Source organism: Aotus nancymaae, unplaced genomic scaffold (genome assembly GCF_030222135.1).
Source record: "Aotus nancymaae isolate 86718 unplaced genomic scaffold, 86718_ANA_hifiasm-v0.15.2.pri h1tg000010l, whole genome shotgun sequence".
Lineage (NCBI taxonomy): Eukaryota > Metazoa > Chordata > Mammalia > Primates > Aotidae > Aotus > Aotus nancymaae.
The window spans coordinates 24,064,888-24,086,879 of record NW_026988421.1 but is presented as its reverse complement, the minus strand read 5'-3'; the positions used below and the strand labels follow the sequence as shown (position 1 = coordinate 24,086,879).

Here is a 21,992-nt window from a genome sequence, read left to right as displayed (position 1 = left end):
CGTAATTGGTAATACCTGGGAGAGTCTTCAGCTATGGAAAGGAGCAGAATAAACTGCTTTCTACTGCAACAGCCTAAATGAGAAAAGCGAACACTTGCCTGATACTCAAGTGAAATACTGTGTGATTTCTAGGAGAGAGACTGAACCTGCTAAGGCAAACTGAATTTATTTCCTTTTCTTTCTCTGTCTGCTGAAAAGCGTGTTGGCTTAACAAATTTCATTTATCCTGTATACAGTCATCCCTCTGCTGCTGCTTTCCAGCACAGTCCCTTTTCTATTCCACATCAGCTAAACAATCACGACAAAGAAACAACACATTATTCTTGGTATCTGCCTGTGTTGTGGAACATGCCTATTATTCAAATGCAACAACCTACATTTCATTTAAACTACCACTTAAAAGGACAGTGGAGACTCAGTTTGCATTTTAGGAAAGCTACCGTCAAAAGGATGTCTTGTGAAGGACCCGCTACAGGGAAAACACCAATGTTCCTCATTGTCTTGTTCACAAAAGACGAAGACTGAATGCAGCACTCAGAATCAACTACATGTGGCTGTGGTCAGGGCCTTGAATTAAGAAAGGCTATTTTTCTGCTCACACGTCATATCCATTGCAGCTATGCAGTGCTGTTGGGCTCACTGTGGTCACACAGGGACATTGGCTGGTGGAGTGGCCATCTCAAACATTTCCATTTGCTACATATAGCAGAAGAGGGAAAAGGAGCTAGCAAAATTCTACAATGTGCATTTGAATACTTTAGCCTGGAAGTGGCACATATCACTTCTGCTCCCAAAGTCCTGAGGCTCTGCCCCAGCAGAAGAGACTCATGGCTACAGCCTCATCATGTACCCTGAAAGCAGTGGGCTGGAAATATTTAGTCACACAGTGATGGTTACCACACAAAGAACACATTTAACACCCAAACAATTTCCAATGGAACCAAGAGGGGGAAACACTGTCGGACGATCAGAATGAAAGTGGCAATTATTGAAACATGAAAAAAGAAGTTTTAAGGACAGTTTATAAATTCATAGAATACGTAACCCAAAGAAGTGGCACAAGGTAAACATACAGATTCAAATGGGCTTAGGCAAATTTATTAATGGCAAAGCTACACTGGGCCAAAATACTAATATTTATTCTGAAGGTGGTAGGATGAATGCAAATCTTACTAAACATAATAGCATTCTGGTGCCATCTTTAGAGAGAGAGTTGCCTGGGATGACCTGGGAGCAGATTCAGTTGGTCCATCCTGATACTGTCACACTATTAAAATCTCTTCAAGTAGCAGCTGAGGAATATTCCTTTAGGGTTAAACAGAGGAAGATCTTTCCCAATTCAGGCAATACAATTTTTGCCCTGAATGGCAGGGAAGCAATGGAGCCAAATACTAAGTTTTAATTAACACTAGCTCACTCAATCTCATTCCTTCATAGCATGCGCACACACACACACACAGCCACACACAAATTTAGCCTAATTAAATCCCTAAGGGGTCTTGTGAATGATGGTGCATGAAGAAACAAATCAGCCATAAACATGTGTTTCCTTTGCATTTCCCATCACCCACTTGAAGCTTTTCTCTGTCTCCTCGGTCCTGCCACAGTGGTTCTGGTCCACCTCTTACCTGCTCCTCTTTCAGTTATACTCCTACCTCAGTGACCTTCCCTGTAAACTCCAAAGTATAATTCAATTTCCCATGTTAAGAAGATCTGGACTGATAAGCAAAATATGTGGATATACAGAAAACAGAGAGTATTAATTCCATTTCATAACAAATGTCTAATTTCTTAAAATGCTGTCACCCTGCTCCCTGTTGAGATCTGGCTTTCCTTCCTTCCTTGGTTCAGGCTCTGCATCTGCCAACCATGTAGAGTAATAAAAACAGGCAAGGAGGAAATATATATATATATATATATATATATATATTTTTGTGATTGACATCTTTGCCACATCTCTTTGGTTCTGTTTCGGTGTTCTAATGTCCTTTAAGGATTCTGAAAGACAATATACATAGGCTCCTTATCTCCTCAGCACAGCATCACGAATAGTCGCAATAGAGCATGGTGGTCTTCCCTCCCTCCAGGAGAGCCAGAAACAAATTTTCTCACCCCTGAGGACTCCGAGTGGAGCAAGGGAGTGGATGCTTGAGGGGCAGGGCTGGCTCCACAGCTGAGCAGCTGGCCTCAGGACAGCAGCATGCGCGATGAGGCCAGCTCAGGGCAAGAGAGCCTTTTTTCATTCACTAGAGATCCTCAGTAAAGACTGGTGGAACTGTCCCAGACAGAGGTCACTTGATTAACCCAGCCCGCCTCATCCTGATAACAGGGTCAAGTACTTCTCATTGTGAAGAATTTTCAATTTATTTTAGACAAGATAACTTGATCCAAGACAGCATCCCTGCTCCCCAGGAAGGCTTTCAGAGGATGCTAAGGAAGGAGGGCTGAGAGTCCTTTGCTGGGGCCCTGCTCCCCCATTCTTTAGGGCACATCTGTCTAGAATCCCAGTTCTTTGACTGCAGGAGTATCTGTACTGCATCTTTACAAGAAAGGGACCAAGGCATGAAATGAGGGAATAAGGATGGCCCTTCTAAAGTCTCAGCTGAGACTTAGAGAGCAGCCTTCAAAGGAGGGGGTTCATTTCTGTTGTTTGATTTTGCTTTGCCTTTGTCTTAAATGTCTGTATAATTTATGACAATGGATGTCAGTTGCTTTTGCCTCTCAGCATTCCTTCTCCCTTCCCCACATTGTTCTTTGAGGAATCCATGTCCTTATCTAGTCTTGGTCCATTTGGTTCAGGGAGGGCATAAAACATCTGAGTTGTCACTGACAGCACACTATCCCCATGACTGCAGGGACTGGCTAAGAGATGCCCACTTTACACACAGGTCAGACCAGTGAAAACTGTGAACCTGCAGCTCTCGCTGTTGCAATCAAATGAAGGTACTGTCTCTGGATGGGGCTGATACACTGGCTAAACAGTAGGTGGGGATGCCTGTGGCCATCTTTGCTTTCCTATGTGTTGGCTGCATTCTCAGGTCAACTTCCCATATGGTAGCCAGGAAAACAGATGGAGAGACAGGAAGACAGGAAAGTAATTTGGTGACACTTTTGAGTGGTTCTGAATTTATCTATGCTTCAACTGTATCTCTGGACTTCTCAATTTAATGAATTCAGAAACTCACTTTTTTCCCCTTAAAGTTAAGTGACTGAGTCAGAGCAAAGAATTAAAGGACCTCTCCTGTACTGAAAACTATGGGTCTCCAGGAGCTGCCCCTGTCTCACAGGGTCTAGACGTGTGCCTTGGTTTAATAAGTTGATTTCATGAGCATCTTTTCATCAGGGTAATAATGTTCTCCACAACTAAGACACTAATTTCTGATGTGCTCTGTTTGGCCTTTGTAAAGTCACTGTGTCTACTTTGGTTTGAGTCCTAGAATAGGCTGATACACTAGCAATTTCCTTAAACAAATTTACGTCTCTAGCTTGTACTTTACTTTCTTTTCATGCTATAAATCTGCATAACTTGCATGAACTCATGCCATTCATGCACATTCTCTCCTTACTGTCCTTGTTTTTTTCCATTTTGTGTAATTGCATTCATTAATCTTTTTTCCCTTACTCCCACCATCCTCTCTTCAAATACATGCCATTGGCTATCCCAGTCTATTTAATAGGCCTAAACTTTTTTTTTCCATTTTCCATATCTCTTCTTTCCATACAATAAGCATGAGTGTAACCATTATCTGTATACCATCAGTGAGTATTCACTCAAGGCCAAGTATTTTGCTGTATCATTTCTTTAATCCTCTCCAAAACCCCATGAGATAGGTGTGACTTTGGCTCAATTATTCAACTTTTCTTGTCCTCAGTTTCCTAACCTATAAAATGGACATAATAAATATCAGAGGGGAAACTAGAAACTGGTTGATATTTATGTAAGCCTGTGTTCTTTCTAACCAGACAGACAAGATGCCTCTACATGTGTGCCAATTGTAAGTCACACACCTTCAAGCAAGCTAGTTGGTTTCAGATCTCTGATGACATGGTTCACCAATGACGGATACGGGCTGCCTCAAGGGCCATGCTCAAGAAATGCCTTTGCAGGAAACACCCGGAAGAGACAGAGAATGAAGGAAAGCAAGAAGTCTAGAGAAAGCAGACAGTCAAAGCAAGACACAGCCATACATAAGGATAAGAAGTTTCACAGAATGGACCCCTCTTCTTTCCAGATTTCCCCTCATAGAATGATGCAGATAATACAACACTTTTAGAAGAAAAAATGGAAAGTGTGAGAAATAAAAGTGCATAGATGATGCGGTAACTGGGAATAAAGGTGACTCTAAATCTGTACCGTCTGCCATACTTGAAAAGATTACAATCTGGATTTCATGAAAAACCAGTAAGATTTAGAGGAGGTACAACTCCAAATGTTTGTATCTAAAGGCCTTGGATAGGGATCTGGTTCCCTCTAGGTTCTCGTCAGTGCTGTGATAAGAAATAATCTATTCTTTCTCCCACCAAAGTGCAGTGCAGATAATAATTTGTAGAGTATGATGGGGAGCTGAGGTGTGAAGTAAGGTCAGATGCAAATCTGAGGGGTTACCTGCTGCCCACCCTTCGACTTCACTTCACTGGCAAATGGGGGTCAACAGGGCTTTCCATGAGAGCTCTGCTCTTCATTACTTGCACACAGAGAAAATTATACAGGTGAGCCTTCTGCAAGTGAGAAATTGGCAGCTGAAAAGAGGGTGTATGCTAGAAGGTGGACCATGCCATAATTTGGGGTTGTTGTTAATAAGACTATTATAGAAGATTATCAAGTCATCCTGGTAGACTAGAGATCATGGGGCTAGATTATGGGTTTATTCAAAGTAAACAGAAAATCTCCAAGTACTGGAAGGGAAACAGCCAATATTTACTTAGTGGCTGAGAGAAATCTTACTGTTAATTTACCTGGAAAAACTGAGCAATCAAAATCATTTGGTTTCTAAAAGGGCAACTAGACCAAGACTGGTCACTTTAACTGAATGGATGAAGAAGAATAACAACATAATAATCCCCACTACAGAGATGGGAGAATTTTTTAAAGTTAAAAGGAGGAAAGGGAATAAAAAAGAAGACTAAATGGGTAAGAAGAAAAAGAGAAACACACATAGAGATACACATACACACACACAGGGACACACACACTCTCTTCTCTCTCTGGCGCAAGTGCACATGTGAGAATGTTCCAGAAGCTAGTGGAGATGAGAAGGAAGTGAAACCCACATGGGCAGTAGAGGTGCTCTGGAGCCAATGTTACTCATTAGAAACACAAATTAGATCATAACAGGATGAGTTATTTGTACAAAAGGTGTACCTTTAAAAAAAGATATGCATATCATGTCATTTGATTCTCATGGCACTCTTGTAACAAGAAAGATATTGTTCGGCAAGTTGCTTTTTTTTCCCATTTGATATCATGGACAATTTTTTTGTGTCAGCATACAGAGATTAACCTAATTCATTGTAAACTCCATAGAGTATGCCACACTGTAAATAATTTAGCCATTCCCTGTGATATGGTTTGGTTATGTTCCCACCCAAATCTCATCTTGAACTGTAACTCCCATAATCCCCACTTGTCATGGGAAGGATCCAGAGGGAGGTAACGGAATCAGGGGGGCAGTTACCTCCATGTTGTTCTCGTGATAGTGCATGAGTTCTCATGAGATCTGATGGCTTTACTGATGGCTTTACAAGTGGTTTTCTCCACTTCACTCTACACTTCTCCTTACTGCCACCATGTGATGAAGGACGTGTTTGCTTCCCCTTCCACCATGATTGTAAGTTTCCTGAGGCCTCCCCAGCCGTGCTGAACTGTAAGCCAATTAAACCTCTTTCCTTTACAAATTACCCAGTCTTGGGTATGTCTTTATTAGCAGTGTGAGAACAGACTGAGACACCTACCATGAATGCTCTTGCATGTGTTTTTGGTGAAGCTGCAGTTAGGACCACCAGTTTATGGGTAAGAAATAGAGGCTCAGAAAGTTGAAGACTCCACAAACAATTGGTGCCCTCACTCAGACTAGCAGTGGTGTAGCTTTGACTGCAGAGAGAAGCTGAAAATGTCTCCTGAGGACTCACCTGCTCCAAGTAGTCAGCTGACCTTTTGTTTTCTCCCGCTGGATCCTGGTAGGGCAGGACAAAGAGTTCAGCAGTCGTGGGTAAGCCGGGGAGCACCGCCACCAGGATGTGCTGGCCTGGAACCCCTGTGGCCTGAGGGACAGACACAGGGGCTCACATAAGTGCTGCAGAGAAGAACGCTGAAAAGGGACCAAGTATCTGGTGGGGGTATCAGGGGTGGGCAGAAGACACAGAAGGGGCTTGAAAGCAGAGGTCTGGCAGCAGGTATGTGAGAGGCAGTGCTGGGCTATAGGTGCTGTCTCCAGAGTCAGGTTGTCTGAGATTTAATCCCAGATTCAACACCATGAGACCTTAAGCTCATTGCTTGTGTTTTCTATGCCTACATTCCTTTAAATAGCAGACAGGATAGTCATAGCGCATGCCTTGTTCATGGGAGATTATGAGGATCCAATGAGTTACACCTGAAGCATTTACAGTAGAGCCTGGGGATTCAAATGTTAGCTCTTCTTCCTAGAGGGCATCTCCAAGTGGGGAACCATGCCAGTGAGGAAGCCCTTCACTTTATCATCTGCCCCTCATGCCATAGCCCTTTCTAACCTAGCTCTTCCTTCATCATCCCTCTGGAGTTACTCTTTAAACAGACCCATCACATCCTAACCACCTAACCTAATAGGACATCCCCATATCATAACCCTCAGGAGGCCCCTGTTGACATCTCTGCAGCATCAGACCTCATGACCAGCCCTGTTTCCTGAAGCACTCTGAGCCTTCCACTTGGCCACACTGACTCTTCTGTTAAAATTACAGATGTCACTCAAGGACTTCTTGTTTATCCTAGCTCATTCTTCTCTCTCTTGAGCTTACACCCCAGGGTTTCCCCTGAATCCTCTCTCTAGATGCTTCTAGAATCAATAGCTATAATCCCAGCTTCTCTCTTCAACAGTCCAATTCAGATCATGTTCCCTTGTCCAAAACGCTTGCAAGAATTCCCATTGCTAACAGGATTAAGGACATATTCAAGCTCTTCTCCAATATGGTCCCATGCTTCCTTTCCAAACTGATTACCCACAACGCTTATGCTTTTGCCAAATGGGATGATGTACAATTTCTTAATATTTCAGCCTGTTCCCACAAATGTTTCTGTGCCCACCAGAATGTCTTTTCCCTGCTTTTGCTACTTAAAGCTATTTATTTTGTTATTTCCCAATTAGTTGATTATTTGTTTTTGAACTCCACTGTGTTGCATTTTTGTTTGACGATGTAAGAAATTCCCGGTATTACGTCCTCATTGAATGTTCTAAGTTACTTAGCACAATGCCAGGTACTTCCCAGATGCGTTGTGCTAAGCAATTTATATTATTTTCTGTAACCTCCAACAACGCTACTATTATAAGTAACTTACAGTATTATTTTATGCAACTTCCAACAACAACCCTTTGAAGTAAATATGATTATACCTCACTTTGCAGTGAGGACATACCACAGGCTGGGGTCCTCAGAAAGTTGACCCTGAGTTTAGAAGGCAGGATGTTTATTAAGAAGTGCTCTTGGGAACAACACCTATGAGAGTAAAGGGAAGGAAACAAACATGGGCAAGGGAAAAAGTTGAGCTACCATGTAGGCCCATGACAGCCTCAAGTGACCCCGGAGGGAGAAAGAACGGCCCTGCAGAGTTGCCTTACATTGGGCTGAGATGATCAGGACTTTACATACCTGCACCAGCCTGTCATCAGACAGGAGCCACCCTAAAAAGTGACATGACTTGGAACCAAGCTGGTGAAGACTCTGCCCATAGCCCTCCCAGAAAAGACAGCAAGTGTCTGCCTGAACAGAGACCTGGGTGGTACATCTCAATTTCCACTCCAGGAAAGATGGTGGCTGTAGGAAGATTGGGACAGTGGCTCAATGCCACTGAAGTGACTGTTGATGCTTCTGAAGCCTGGGTCTGACTGTGAGGCCTGTGTTGGGACCCAGAGCTCTGTACCTTCCTTCTCCAGACACAGACCAGCTCCTATGATAGCAAACCCCATACTGTTTTATGCCCTTACTAGACTGTAAACTCAGAGATTAGGCCTGTATAATCTTCACTGTACACAAAAATGTTTATAATGACATTCAATTAAAGATTTCACTGTGAAATGTCAATAGCAAAAGCCATTTTGATGATGAAAAGGCAAACAATTTTATGCCAAATTTTGTTTCATAATGAATAGGAAGAAAATTGCAAATAAGCTGATTCTCAGTTATACCTCTTATAAGGTTTATTAGTGGACACTTGGTAATGTGGACTCTTGGGGCTTAAGAAAGTGGCCAAGTGCAATTACTGATCTCAAAGTCAGTGTAAAATGCTAGGAGCCAAGCTCTGCATCAGCTACCTCTTGGGATTGGTTAACTAGGGGAGCCTTGGAAACTGGAAGTTATTATCACCACCACCACCACCACTGCTATAACCCTGCCTTCATCCCTGCCCTAAGGGACATTATGTCAATCTGTTTTTTCTGCATATACCTGATTATGCTACGCAGCAGGCTGGAAATAGTGATAAGCAGTCATTTCTAGCCTAATGGACAGCTGGTAGAAAGGTGGAGGTACAGGGTGTCTGATCTCTTGGTAGTAAGTGTGGAGAGAGATCAGCCTGGAAGGCTGGACATTGCTGAGCTAATGCTTGGGTTGATAAATCACCTGGGGCAGTTGACCAGATGGAGGACCTATGAGGACACAGGTCCATAGAATGCTGCAGATAAGAAGAGGTGGGCAGTGGGTTCGTTAAAAAGCATAAGTCATCCTTCTTGGACAGCAGAGGACAAAACCAGTTGTTACCTTAGAGACAGATGGCTCAGGGCAGAAAGGCCTATTCCTTTTAGGGTTGTAGTCTAGCAGTTGTGCCTCCTGGTGGTGATAATATGTAACTACCAATAATGTCACAGATGCTGAGAGCCAAGGAGAGGGAGGTGGGTGGTACTGCCCAGAGGCACATGAAGATATCCTTTCTTTACCCAATTATTCTATCTATCCCTGTTTCTCCTGGGAATAAGGCAAAGGATGGCCCTAGAGTGAAGTGGTTAGGAAACCAGAATATCAATATTCAAACCTTGATGGTTTGACTCCAGAGTCTGATTTATTTATTTATTTTACTTTTTGAGATGGAGTCTCGCTCTGTAACCCAGGCTGGAGTACAGTGGCGTGATCTCGGCTCACTGCAACCTCTGCCTCCCAGGTCCCGGTTCAAGCAATTCTCCTACCTCAGCCTTCCAAGTAGCTGGGATTACAGGCATAAGCCACCATGCCCAGCTAATTTTTGTATTTTTTTTTTTTTTAGTAGAGATGGGATTTCATTATGTTGGCCAGTCTGGTCTTGAACTCCTGACCTCCTGATCTGCCTGCCTCGGCCTCCCAAAGTACTGGAATTACAGGTGTGAGCCACCACGCCTGGCCCAGAATCTGATTTTTAACTGCATGACCTTGAGTGAGTAATCTAATATCTCTAAGTTTCATTTCTTCACCTACAGAATGGGAATAATCACAGTTGCAACACCATAAGCTTATTTGGGGGATTAAATGTGTTAAAATAATGCAAAGCACTAAAAACAGTACCTAGAATATTTGAAGTGCTAACTATTAATGAAGGTAATGAAGACAGGGAAGACCAGCTCCTTGCAAGGGGCTGGATGTGAGATCTGTTTTCTGAGCAGGGGTGATCTGAATGCCTTTATCTCATTGTCTTTTTGTATCCTGCAGCACCATGTCCTGGGATAGGAAAGAATGTTCAGCGAACCTAAATTGATTTTCGTTCTGAGCTAAGAATATGCCCTCGGAGTAGATAACTCACCGCTGATTTTCCACATTTACACAATAAGCTCAAGCTGCCCCATGAGCGGCTACCCCATTCCTCTGCTCATGAAAGTAGAATAAGGGGCTGGGTGTTGTGGCTCATCCCTGTAATCCCCGCACTTTGGGAGGCCAAGGCAGGTGGATCACTTGAGGTCAGGAGTTCAAGACCAGCCTGGCCAACATGGTGAAACCCCATCTGCACTAAAAATGCTAAAAAACATGGCTGGGCATGGTGGCACACACCTGTAATCCCAGCTACTCTGGAGGGTGAGGTGGGAGAATCAATTGAACCTGGGAGGTAGAGGTGGCAGTGAGCTGAGACTCACCACTGCACTCCAGCCTGGGTGACAGAATGAGGCTCCATCTCAAAAAAAAAGTAGAATAAGGAGGGGGAGATGTGCCTAAAAGAAGATGTCTTCTCCAATCGTCAGTGACATTGCTGAAAGAGGGCTAAACCACAGCCACCCTGCTATTCTCTCAGAAATCTAAGGAGGCTTTGTCAAATACACAAAAGCCCAGACATTGGACTCAGGCCCTTAATTTCAATTTTTTTAGCTTCATCCTCTATTAGCTGTGAGAGTTTAGGCAAGATCAGCTGCCTCATCTACACAATGTGGGTAATAATTCCTTTTGGGGGCTGTTACAGTACAGAAATGTCTTTTAAAAATGAGGACACTGTAATCCCAGCACTTTGGGAGGCCAAGGCAGGCAGATCAAGAGGTCAAGAGATCGAGACCATTCTGGCCATCATGGTGAAACCCCGTCTCTACTAAAAAAAATACAAAAATTAGCTAGGCATGGTGGCGTGTGCCTATAGTCCCAGCTACTCGGGAGGCTGAGGCAGGAGAATTGCTTGAATCCGGGAGGCAGAGGTTGCAGTGAGCCGAGATCGTGCCACTGCACTCCAGCCTGGTGCCTGGAGACAGAGCAAGACTCTGTCTCAAAAAAAAAAAAAAAATGGGGACATAGAAATATGTCTAACCATCATATACTGAATGCTCAGTGCACTGTTATGCTCACAGCTGTGGAAGTTGGAACCGGAGACCACTCTTACTAATTGTAGTCACCTGAGGACACTTACATGCTGAGTCCCTTCACTGGCATGTACAGTAGCTGGTTTTATACTTCTCAGTGGCCTAATTGTGAACTCTGCTCCAGAAATGTGGAAAAGGAGTTTAGGTTGTCCTGTCCTCCTTCTCCAAGCAGGGTAAGAGTCACAGGGGGCAAGGACCTCATGTTTGTCCACGGTTCCACGGCTGTATCTCCTTTAGGGCCTTTGATGTGTCTGCATGTGTGGCCTTAGCTGTGGACATATCAGACCAATAAACCGAACTTCCCACGGCCTCTAGCTACTTCTTGCTGCCATTCTTTTTGTACAAAGCTCCCCTTTCTGCGAAATTCTTCAAGGACAGAGAGAAAAGGCACCCAGGCAAGAGAAGACACTATGTGCACTCACTTCCACCAGGGATTTTTTGATGACTCGGCCGATGTCCCTCCTCCACTCGGGGATGTCCGGGTTGTAGTCATCCAGGTTTGGAGAGAAGGACAAGCGAAGGGACCGGAATTCCTCTGAGGATACAACAGTAGATGGAATACTGTTAGTCAAATAGTCTCGTCAAGAGGTTTGTTAGACTTTACATTTATGTAAAATAGAGGGTCCTTTCCCTTGACACTTACCATAGAGATCTTTATGGAAGGTAAGTCACTACCTTGTGAATATCTCACCAGTCCCTTCTTTTCTTCTTTTTCTTCTTCTTTTTTTGTTTTAAAAAGCAGAGAGTTTAATAGGCAAGAAAGAAGGGAGAAGAAAGAGGGAAGAAGCTCCCCGATGCAGAGACAGAGGGAAGGGGGCTCCCAAGTCGACAGAGGAGACCTCATGTGTGGCAAATATCAGTCAGTTATATGAGAAGGCAGGAGGAGGTGGTGTCTGATTTGCATAGGGCTCAGGGGAGCCCTACATGACCAGGCATGTCATTCATGTAGACCAGGAAAAAAATGGTCCTTCCACCCTAGCCTTTTAATATGCAAATACAGGGCACCATGTTGTTCTACACAGTTTGGGATATGTGGGGGCAGTCATATTGACAGACACATGTGAGGGCAAGGTCAAGAAGAGGGCAGGCAATCACCAAGTTTGGGTGAATTCAGTTATGAATGGCCAGCATTTGCATATCAAAAGTTGCCCGCCCAACTCTAAGAGCCGGTAGCCCCTTATTTGCTAAACCAAACCCCTAACCTTGTTCCATGCCTATATTTGCAGTCTTTGCCCATTATTCCTAGATCTAGATTCTGGACTCCCAGATAGCAGATGATCTGGAGCAACCTGAATGCATGGCAGGTTTATGACCCTGGGCCTTTGCATATACTGTTCTTCTGCCTAGAATGCCCCATTCTCCCCACAGTCCATGTACAAAATATTCAAGCTCTAGTTCAAGCACTCCTTGACTCACTATCCTCCCACATCACGTTGTAATTTTCTTTTTTATGGCACTACTCTGATTGGTACACACTTTTATTACTATTACAGGATTATGGAATATTATGAGGATGAGTTATTTATAATTATCACTGTAATCATTCTATTGCTATTGTTTGCATGGAAGTTTAATTTAATGAAATTTTATGTTATTTGGGGATTTTCTTCATTGTCTCTGTAGCACCTGAGTTAGTTCAGGTTCTCCAGGAAGCAAGATGGTGATTATACAAGCAAGGATTATGTGAGGGGAATTCTCTGTGTGAGAAAGTAGGGAGGAAGCCACAGGAGTCATGGAGAACCATCAGACCACCAGTCAAAGAGAGGAAGAAAGAGTGGGTGACTACTCTGCAGTCTGAGGACAGTTCAGAGCCAACGTCGGCTGGCAGAAGAGTCCCCTATGCCCCAGGAATAGTTCAGCCTTAGTATCCCTGCCATACTCTGTCACTGGCGGGCTAGGTAAGTCCCTGGAAGGTGGAGTCTTACCCTTAGCTTGGTGATAAGCATCAGAGCACAGCACTGGCAGCCTTGGTCAATTACACTCTCCAAAGTTGGAGGTCTGTGAGGCACATTCTTGTGGCCTCGACATCCCTAATCCAGCACAGTGTGTGGCACATGGTAGACTCAGATCATATGGCTCCCCTGAAACCTTCCAGTGGCTCCACATTGCATTTAGAATAAAATCTAGATTCTTATCACAGTCTTCCTGGCCTTACATTACCTGGTGGGGACTTCCTTTCCTTCCTCCTGTTCCACGTGGCTTCCCTGCACTCTCTTTGCTCCAGGGCCTGTGATTCCCTGTGCTCCTCAATCCTGCTGGCTCCATCCATACCAGCCTTCTCCACTTTATGGAACTGCAGCAAACTCAGCTCCCTCTCATCACTCAGTCTCACCCTGAGAGGACTTTCCAACCACCCAACCTCAGGTAGCCTCCCTTCCACCATCTTATGCACTCTTCATCACTGGACCCTTTGTGTCTTTTTCACACTCAGTGATATTTAAATTATTTTGTTTTCATTGTTATGTCCTTCAAACTGCAACAGAAGCTCCATCAGGAAGATGGCTCTGTGTTCCTGGTCCTTGGACAGAGTCTAGCACATGGTAGGTTTTCAGTTACTATCTGTGAGTCATTTAATTAATAAACATTTGTTGAATGAATGTATGCTTAACTTACAGTGGCGTCTCCTTGAAATGTATGCATTTATTTATTTAATAAACATTTCTGATATTAAGCATGCCCTTTTGTTTCATTAGGGTCTAAGCGACACTGGGGATGCCAATTTATATTCAGGAAGCATAAAAGCTCACTAGTAGATTTCCTAATAATGCTAAGGAGTTATCAAACACTTTTAGAAGACTCTGACAGTATACAGGGTATATGCATGGCAGTTACTGTATTCCAAAGAGGTATTGTTCAAAGCTTGACCATTTTATGAGTCACTGGTCACCTATGTGAATATTACCTGATGAAGAACAATGAAATGTGGGTTAAATAGTGTGGTAAACAGCAGTGCCAAAGAATCACCCACTGAGTCCTCAGTTTTTTGCTATGAAGATATAAGTTTGTGTCATTCTCACTTCTCTACACCTCTTACCAAACTGCAAGGACTTTGTCTACAAGGGAGAATGTTTATCTTAGTAAAAGGACACAAATGAGAAAATGATGCAGCTCCCTCTGTAATTACGTAGCATACTAAACAGCATGGCAGGGAGGGAGAATGGCAGGGAAACATTGTACTTAAATCGATTCAAGAAATAGGGGATGTGTGTGGGAGGACTGAAAAGGGTAAACACCAATAATATATTTTTTGTAGCTGTTGAGAAAGATAAATTCTACACATTTGCATATTTTTATTTATAAGCAAACCTGTGCCCTGGAGCAAATGAAAAGAAACAACGCAAACTAGATTTTCTTTCTTTTAATTTATTGTGTGGCTTTGGGTAGACAAACCTTCCCCTATCAATTTCCCAAACGTGATGCTTTCTTCAGTCCCACCATGACAAACCTCCATGTTCCCCTCAATTTGACTAAACTTTAAATAAGTTTCTGTTTCTTCCTGACTGTAAGCCCCTGTGCTTGCTTTTCTTAGAGCATTTAGTCTAGAAAACTTACAACTGTAAATTCCTTCTCTGTTCCTTGAGATGTAAATCTCCTACAACTCATGAATGTCTTTTTCCAGGACCTGGGAGCCATTCCTTTGAACTATAATCAACAAGAAACACAGCACCCCTCCCTGTCTTCACAGGAGGGTAGGAGACTTGACTTCCCTAAGCAGCCATTAACTCACACAGATGGTCCAATCACACTGAAAACCCAAATGCTTCCTGAAGTCCTCCTGTATTTTCCCACTAGGTAACTCCAGCATTTACAAATATTCCTCCATTTCTTTCAGTTGGGTTTAATCTTTCCTGTTTAACTTTGCCTGGTGCAACTTTTGTATAAGGAGTCACACCTGTCATTAAAACTGTCTGATCATGGAGCTAGGTGTGGCAACTCATGCCTGTTTCTCAGTACTTTGGGAGGCTGAGGAGGGAGGATCCCTTGAGGCCAGGTATTTGCGACCAGCCTGGGCAACATAGGGAGACACCCCCCAACTTTCCAATTTTGTAGATGAATCTCTGGATAACTCATCTGAACGAAGACAAATTAACGGTAGCTGATGATGCAGGAATTCGGTTAGAAAAGGAGGAGAACCTTATCCAATCTCTTAATGAAGAGACATGTAATAACCTATTTTTATAAAGGTGATTCACCCTTGGGTGATGGCTTTAAAGAAACTGTATGAAAGAGGAAGTAAGCATAGCAAGGCATGGGAGGTGCTTACAAACATGCCCTCTGGATTCAGAATTCTTAGGCTCTGTTTGTTTATGTTTTCTCATCTGTAAAATGCATAATTATAGAATATTTCTCATAAATCTGAATGGATTTAATAAAGCAGATCACATATACCAAGTGCTTAGAACAGATGCCAGTGAAGTCTTCATCAATGTTAATTACTACTACCATCAACACTGTTATTACCGTATCTGTCACCAAAGAGCAGAATGACATTAAGCAGTAATTCCCTATGTCTGGGCCATAATTTCCTATCTATAAAAAATGATGGGCTGGACCAGATAAGGCCAAGATTTAAGGTTATCTCCATGATCCTAATGACATCACCAACATGCATAACCAAAAGGATATCTGTTGGGCTAATAGGTCAGTGTCCATTCGTGCAACTTGTGACATCTGAGATGGAGAGAAAGGAGAAAAAAGCAACCAGTGGAAATAAAGGAGAGTCAGTTAAGTAGGATGGTTTCAGTGCATAGGCCCTGAGTCTAGATGGGCTGGGATGCAAGCCCAGATGCACAACTTGCTAGCTGGGGCAAGTTATTCACCACTCTGAAAAAATGGGGATCATAATACTGCCTGCCATACACTAGGCTTGTTATGAAGAATAAATCCATTCCCAGCACACAGAAAGGAGATGGAGAACGGAAGAGAAGCATACTCTGCCCCACTCTACACAGCCAGTTTAGCCACCTCATACCTCCCTGATGGGACACTGTTGGGAAAATCATGGCCCTGGCTTACTTCCTATTATCTGGGCTGATCAAGCCTTTCAGGAGGAAAGAAGAGAGAAGAAATTATAAAATCTAACACCCAGCCATAAAAGGAAATAGTGTCCCTAAAGCCTTTTGATCCTTAGATGTGTTCCAAGTTGCTTACAAATTATTTTCTGACTTAGAAGGTCAACTCAGCAACATGAGCATTAATAGAACCTGACTCCTCACAGGAAAATCTAGTCCCAAATATTCTCATAAAAATATTGACAACTGGACAATTGATATTATTTGGAACACAAGCTAGGCTGTCTCTCTCTTTTTTTTTTTTTTTTTTTTTTTGATATGGAGTTTTGTTCTCATTGCCCAGGCTGGAGTGCAATGGTGTGATCTTGGTTCATTGTAGCCTCTGCCTCCTGGGTTCAAGCCATTCTCCTGCCTCAGCCTCCTGAGTAGCTGGGATTACAGGCATGAGCCACCATGCTGGCTAAATTTTGTATTTTTAGTGGAGACAGGGTTTCCCCATGTTGGTCAGGCTGGTCTCAAACTACTGACCTCAGGTGATCCACCTGCCTCAGACTCCCAGTGCTGGGATTACAGATGTGAGTCCAGGCACCTGGCCTCTCTTGCTCTCTCTCATCCTTCCTTCCTCCCTCCTTCTGCCTCCTCTCTCTCTGCACAGCATTTCCTTTTCCCATCTAATTTTCACTTCCCATATTTCAAATGCTAATTTTTCAGGATTCATATGTACCATTTCCATACTAACAATAATGTACTAGTAACACTTAGTGCATATCCAAATGACTATCTTGCTATACAAAAAAAGATTCACCAAAATGAAATCAATCCATCAAGTGCTTTTTTCTTTCCAGTACATTTTCATTCCATCCAATACTCTGACCATATTCAATTTCCCCAACTGATCACAAAATTGTTCTTTATAGATCCAGCCTATGGCTATGCACCACATCTGATTGTTATGACTCTTCCATAACTCTGAATCTAGCAGAGATTTTTTTTTATGATACAGATTTGTGGAAGAGATTTTTCAAGTATTTAGACAATGGCAGATTTCTCTTATTAATCCAGAATTTTAAAGTTGAACTTTAAAAAGAAATTCAACATTAGCTATTTTAATTTGTAACTGGTATTCAAATACCGCTAACATTCTAAGTGAAATGAGTTAGCCTCACACGTCATAAAATCCACTCTATGAGTGAGTGAATAGTCATTCTCCCTCTCAGAAAACAAAACAAGCCCTTTTTGGATCCTGTGACACTGTTTTACTAGTGATTCAAATTTCCCTAGAGGAGGACATGAGACTTGCCTCAGCTCTTTCTCAACAACTGGCCTCCATTCTCCAGGTAAAAAAAATGCTGAGGGATGGTCTCGGGCATCACGGCACAAGAGAACCTCCTCTGAGCACAAGGACAGCTGTGGATCCACGAGATGGGCACTCACCATATACAGCGATGGTCTTTGTGTCTTGTAGGATGGCATTCCCAGCTGAGACCTGCACTGTGATGGTATTCATTCCTTCCGAAGTAAATCTGAAGGATATGCTTCCCTCCAAGGTGATCAAAGGCTAAAACAAACAAGGGCCCAGAGTGAAAGGAAAGCTATTTAGAGTTGAGACAGCCACCAACTCTGAGCCAACAATGGGCTGTCGTCTAACTCAGTAGAGGCTCTTCCTGATGTACCACAATGGAATCGGTCCACCTACGCCTCCTCATCATCTCAAGTCCAAAACAGAAAAGAGGTTATTGGAGCAATGACTCCCAGCAAGCCTGCCTATTCATTGTGAATTCCTGGTATCAACCTGATTCCGGGCTGGGGAGATGGTTAGGTCTTGCTTGCTGGTGGGATATATGTCTCTTTTTATGCATAACCTATTCATATCAAGCAGATCCCTAATACAAGGAAACAGTCAAATCAAATGAGAACAGGGGGCTTATATTAATCCAGATTGAAGCAGCAGTCACTGAAAATCTATAAGCTGCCAGGTATTCATCTCCAGGGTGTGGGATTTCTGTAGAATTACAACGGAACATGAATCCCGTACACCAAAACCATACAGTAGTTAAACAGCAGTGGCCTTGTGCGCTGACCCTCTCTGAGAAGCCCCATCAGCAGTTTCCTGGAAGTAGCTGCTGCTGTGGAAACAAGTACTAATTGGATAGTGGTTTGAGGATTCAAAACAGAAAAAAAAAAAATTGGAGTGATGCCTGCAATACAGTTGAATGCTGGGGTCCTAGAGGAAAAAATATTAGCCTACTGACCTCCCACGACACACTCCTCAAACATTTATTTCCCGTCTCTTCTTAATTAATTTAAAAATCAAAATTCATTTGATTCCCTGTAAGGCAGAAGGAAGACTAAAGCCCAGCTTGAGAATCTGGTTTTCTTTTAAAAGGAAAGATAAAAACTGATAATAGGAGGTAGAAAAGAAAGTTGTTCAGTACTTTCACCTTCTAGTACTAGTTTTCAGGGAAATGATGTAGATTCCTCCTCTTCCACTGTGGATAGAGGGCCCAGTATGGGCTGAATTAACATGCATAGTTTCAGACGAAATAAAAAAGAGCCTCTTTTCAGCCTAGTTATGGTTGCAGTAGAGGTGAGAGTTTCTTTCCTCTGTTGCGGTTCAGGGGAGGCTTCCTCCTGAGCCTGTGCAAAATTATGTCTCCAGCTAAAGCCAAGTTTCAGCTCCAGAGTAGAAAAACGTGTCTATTAAAATAAGAGACATCTCATTTAAACAGCAAAGTCACCACGTGAAAGCAGCTCTGCTGGAAGAAGATGGAGCATTTCAGTCCAGAGCAGTTCATCCCAGTGTCTTCTGGGGCTTCAGCTCTATTGTCTTACCTACATTCGGAAGCACTTTAATTTCTGAGAATGGAATGAGTTCAAAACTGAAATAGACCATGCAGCCTGGTGCAGAGGAAAGAAAAATTAATGGAGGCATCAGAAGCCCTTACATTTGGCCTCTTAGGAAGCAGCTGGAAGAGATCAAAGTAAACCGCTCCAGCCGCATCACCCTCAGTTTCCTCGTGTGAGAAATGAAGGACTTAGAGTAAATGAGGGGTTAGGTCTCTACTAGATTTAAAATTGCCACTGACTTTTGAGCAGAGGGAATATTTGGGAAAAAAGCATCAAAGTTAAAGCTGACCTAAATAAGTAAGAGTTTTGATTTGGGGTGAGGAGGCCATCGGGTTGGGTCGTAATGGTTGGAAGTCTGTTGCTTGTGCCTGTCTAGCAACTGGCAGCTTCATTTTTTGTTGCTGTTTTTTTCTTTTTCTTTTTTTTTTCCAGATGGAGTCTCGCTCTGTTCCCCAGGCTGGAGTGCAGTGGCGTGATCTCGGCTCACTACAACCTCCGACTCCCAGGTTCAAGCAATTCTCCTGCCTTAGCCTCCTGAGTAGCCAAGACTACAGGCGTGTGCCACTACACCCGGCTAATTTTTTGTATTTTTAGTAGAGACGGGGTTTCATCAGGTTAGCCAGGATGGTCTCAACCTCCTGACCTTGTGATCCATTCATCTCGGCCTCCCAAAGTTCTGGGATTACAGGCATGAGCCACCGCGCCCAGCCCTGGTTGCTTCATTTTCTTTCGTTCATCCCTTCTCCCCTTCTGCAGTTCATGTGGTTCTGAGGAGACTGAGTTCCTCACCTCCCTCTCCACCCATAGCACTGTGATCCAGGCCTGGCCAATAAGACTCAATTTCAGAACTGCTGTTACAACTTTCAGAAAATAGAGTTTAATTTCTCTGCTAAGCTAGGGCTGCCAAGAGTCACCGCAGAGAGAAGTGAAGCTGGGGAAAAACGTCCTCATAGAGGAAGGCAGAGATGAAATGCAGGAGGTGGAGAAGGGCCACAGAGAGAGAGAGAGAGCGAGAGAGAATATAATGATAAGATACTTGAGCACCAAGGGAGCTTGTCTTTGAAGCCAGGACTGCCCCGACACTCTTGGGTTTATAAGCCATTTCATTCCCTTCTCTGCTTAGGCAGTGTGATGTGAGTCTCCATCCCTAGACCGCGTGTGGAAGGTGACTCACCTCCGTGTTGTTCCCGTACCACCACACATAAGTGAGGGTGCCCACTTGGCTGGGCCACAGCACCGCCGTCGCATTGACCTCTTTGTTCTTTGTGGTGACAAAGGGAAGAGACAGGTGCACGTGCTCCAAGGGACCTGAGGCACAAGAGAAAGAGAAGCCATGGAGGGGGAAGAGCTTCCTCTGCTCTGTCCTTCCCGCTCTGAAGAGAATACACATTTACTCTCGAAGCCTCCAAAACCTGGCTGCCATATTCCCTGAAAGAAGGGCACAGGTGCTCTCCCTACTTTGGAGAAAGGATACACTGAGCACAATTGCATCTTGACATTTTCCACTTACCAATCTTTCTACCAGTTCTAAAACCTGAGTGAGCTGTGTGTAAAAGTTAAAAAAATAATTACAGGTAATTTATGAAGTCCTCAAGTAACAGGCATCATCTGAGATTTCACAAGGAGATGTAGTCTTTCCAACAGGCTGTATCCTCGGTGGTGAAGCAGATTCGTGAAGACCTCATAGAATCCATGTTGGTGAAGAGTGGGTGGACAAATCTTCAAACCACTCTCCATGCAATTACCCTTCATCGTCTATTGGGTTTTAAAGGTCTGTGTATGTGTAAATGTGTTTGTGCATGTGTCTGCAAAGCCTTCTAGTTAGGTAAGCATGGCACACACACTGTGTTTGGGGTTGAATTGAGCTCATTCAGGACAGAGGTGTGTGAGAGCAGATAGAGAGCTCTTTGGTTCTCAGGAGATGCTCAACTAAAATATAGAATGATTTTTATCTACAGAGGCCTATAAAAATTGTAAACCTTAATTAGATGTGCCAACCGTATTCAAAGATATGAATGCCCCCTTCATAAAGAACCACTAGGACCTTTCCTTTGACCCCCAATCTTCTCTTTGGGTCCCTGTTTCCAGGCAAAACGCAGCTTCCTACGCATTTGCCATCCCCATCTTGGTCCCATGAGGTGGAGGAGAGAGAGCAATATCTTGGGCCTATTCACCCGGTTTAATTACCTCTTCTGCTTGCCCTTTAAATGTGTTTCCCAGAATCCTGTGTTGAGACTCTACATACTTTTCCACTAGGCACCACCCCCGACACCTTAACCTTCAAATATCAAACGCATGTGCAGGGCTCTCACACCCCTTTCTGGGTTCTACTCCTTCTGATGGGCTCTAGACTTCTTTGGCTCCAGGAGTCAAATGTTCTCAAGGACCCTGTTATTTCCCTCTCCCATATTCTCTACAGTTTGGCGATTAACGCTTATATTCATCCAGGGCCCACTGCAGAAACAGAAAGTCAATTTCAGTTTCTTCTTTGTCATTCACATCCATTTAGGAAACTAACGATTTAGTTTCATAAATATCTCTAAGATATTTATCTCACCCTCCGCAGTCTGGCGCCCTGGTACATATTCTAAGCACCTTTCTCACTTCCCTTCCAGATTTTCCTGCCTCTAACCTTTCCTCACTCGAATCTATCCTCCAAATGGCTACAACGGTGATTTTTCTAGATAGCCAAGTTGATCATGTTACACATACTTGTTCAAAATTAAGATTTCCATGATCCGGCCAAGCGTGGTGGCTCACGCCTGTAATCCCAGCACTTTGGGAGGCTGAGGTGGGTGGATCATGAGGTCAAGAGAGCGAGACCATCCTGGCCAACATGGTGAAACCCCATCTTTACTAAAAATACAAAAATTAGCTGGGTGTGGTTGCACATGCCTGTAGTCCCAGCTACTCGTGAGGCTGAGGCAGGAGAATCACTTGAACCTGGGAGGTGGAGGTTTCAGTGAGCCGAGATCGCGCCACTGCACTCCAGCCTGGCAACAGAGCAAGACTCCATCACAAAAAAAAAGAAAAAAAAAGATTCCCATGATCCAATTATAATAATGATGGCAGCTAACACATACTGATTTAAAATGTGTGAGACAGAAGAGAGAGGCTGCAAATGTCTTGAGGGTAAGAA

The 21,992-nt window shown here is 43.4% G+C and overlaps 1 protein-coding gene across 5 annotated transcripts in view; it reads right to left on the bottom strand.

The window, feature by feature from the left end:
- The window catches only part of SORCS1 (sortilin related VPS10 domain containing receptor 1), a 591,753-nt gene that overhangs the window by 30,136 nt on the left and 539,625 nt on the right, over positions 1–21,992 (bottom strand). For all 5 annotated transcript variants that reach the window (XM_012450170.3, XM_012450169.3, XM_012450171.3 and 2 more), the window contains exons 20-23: positions 20,028–20,161; positions 17,441–17,564; positions 11,417–11,529; positions 6,130–6,261 (exon numbers count right to left, since the gene is read on the bottom strand). In XM_012450170.3, coding sequence (XP_012305593.2) covers positions 6,130–6,261; positions 11,417–11,529; positions 17,441–17,564; positions 20,028–20,161 — 503 coding nt within the window. The remainder of the gene's footprint in view (positions 1–6,129; positions 6,262–11,416; positions 11,530–17,440; positions 17,565–20,027; positions 20,162–21,992) is intronic.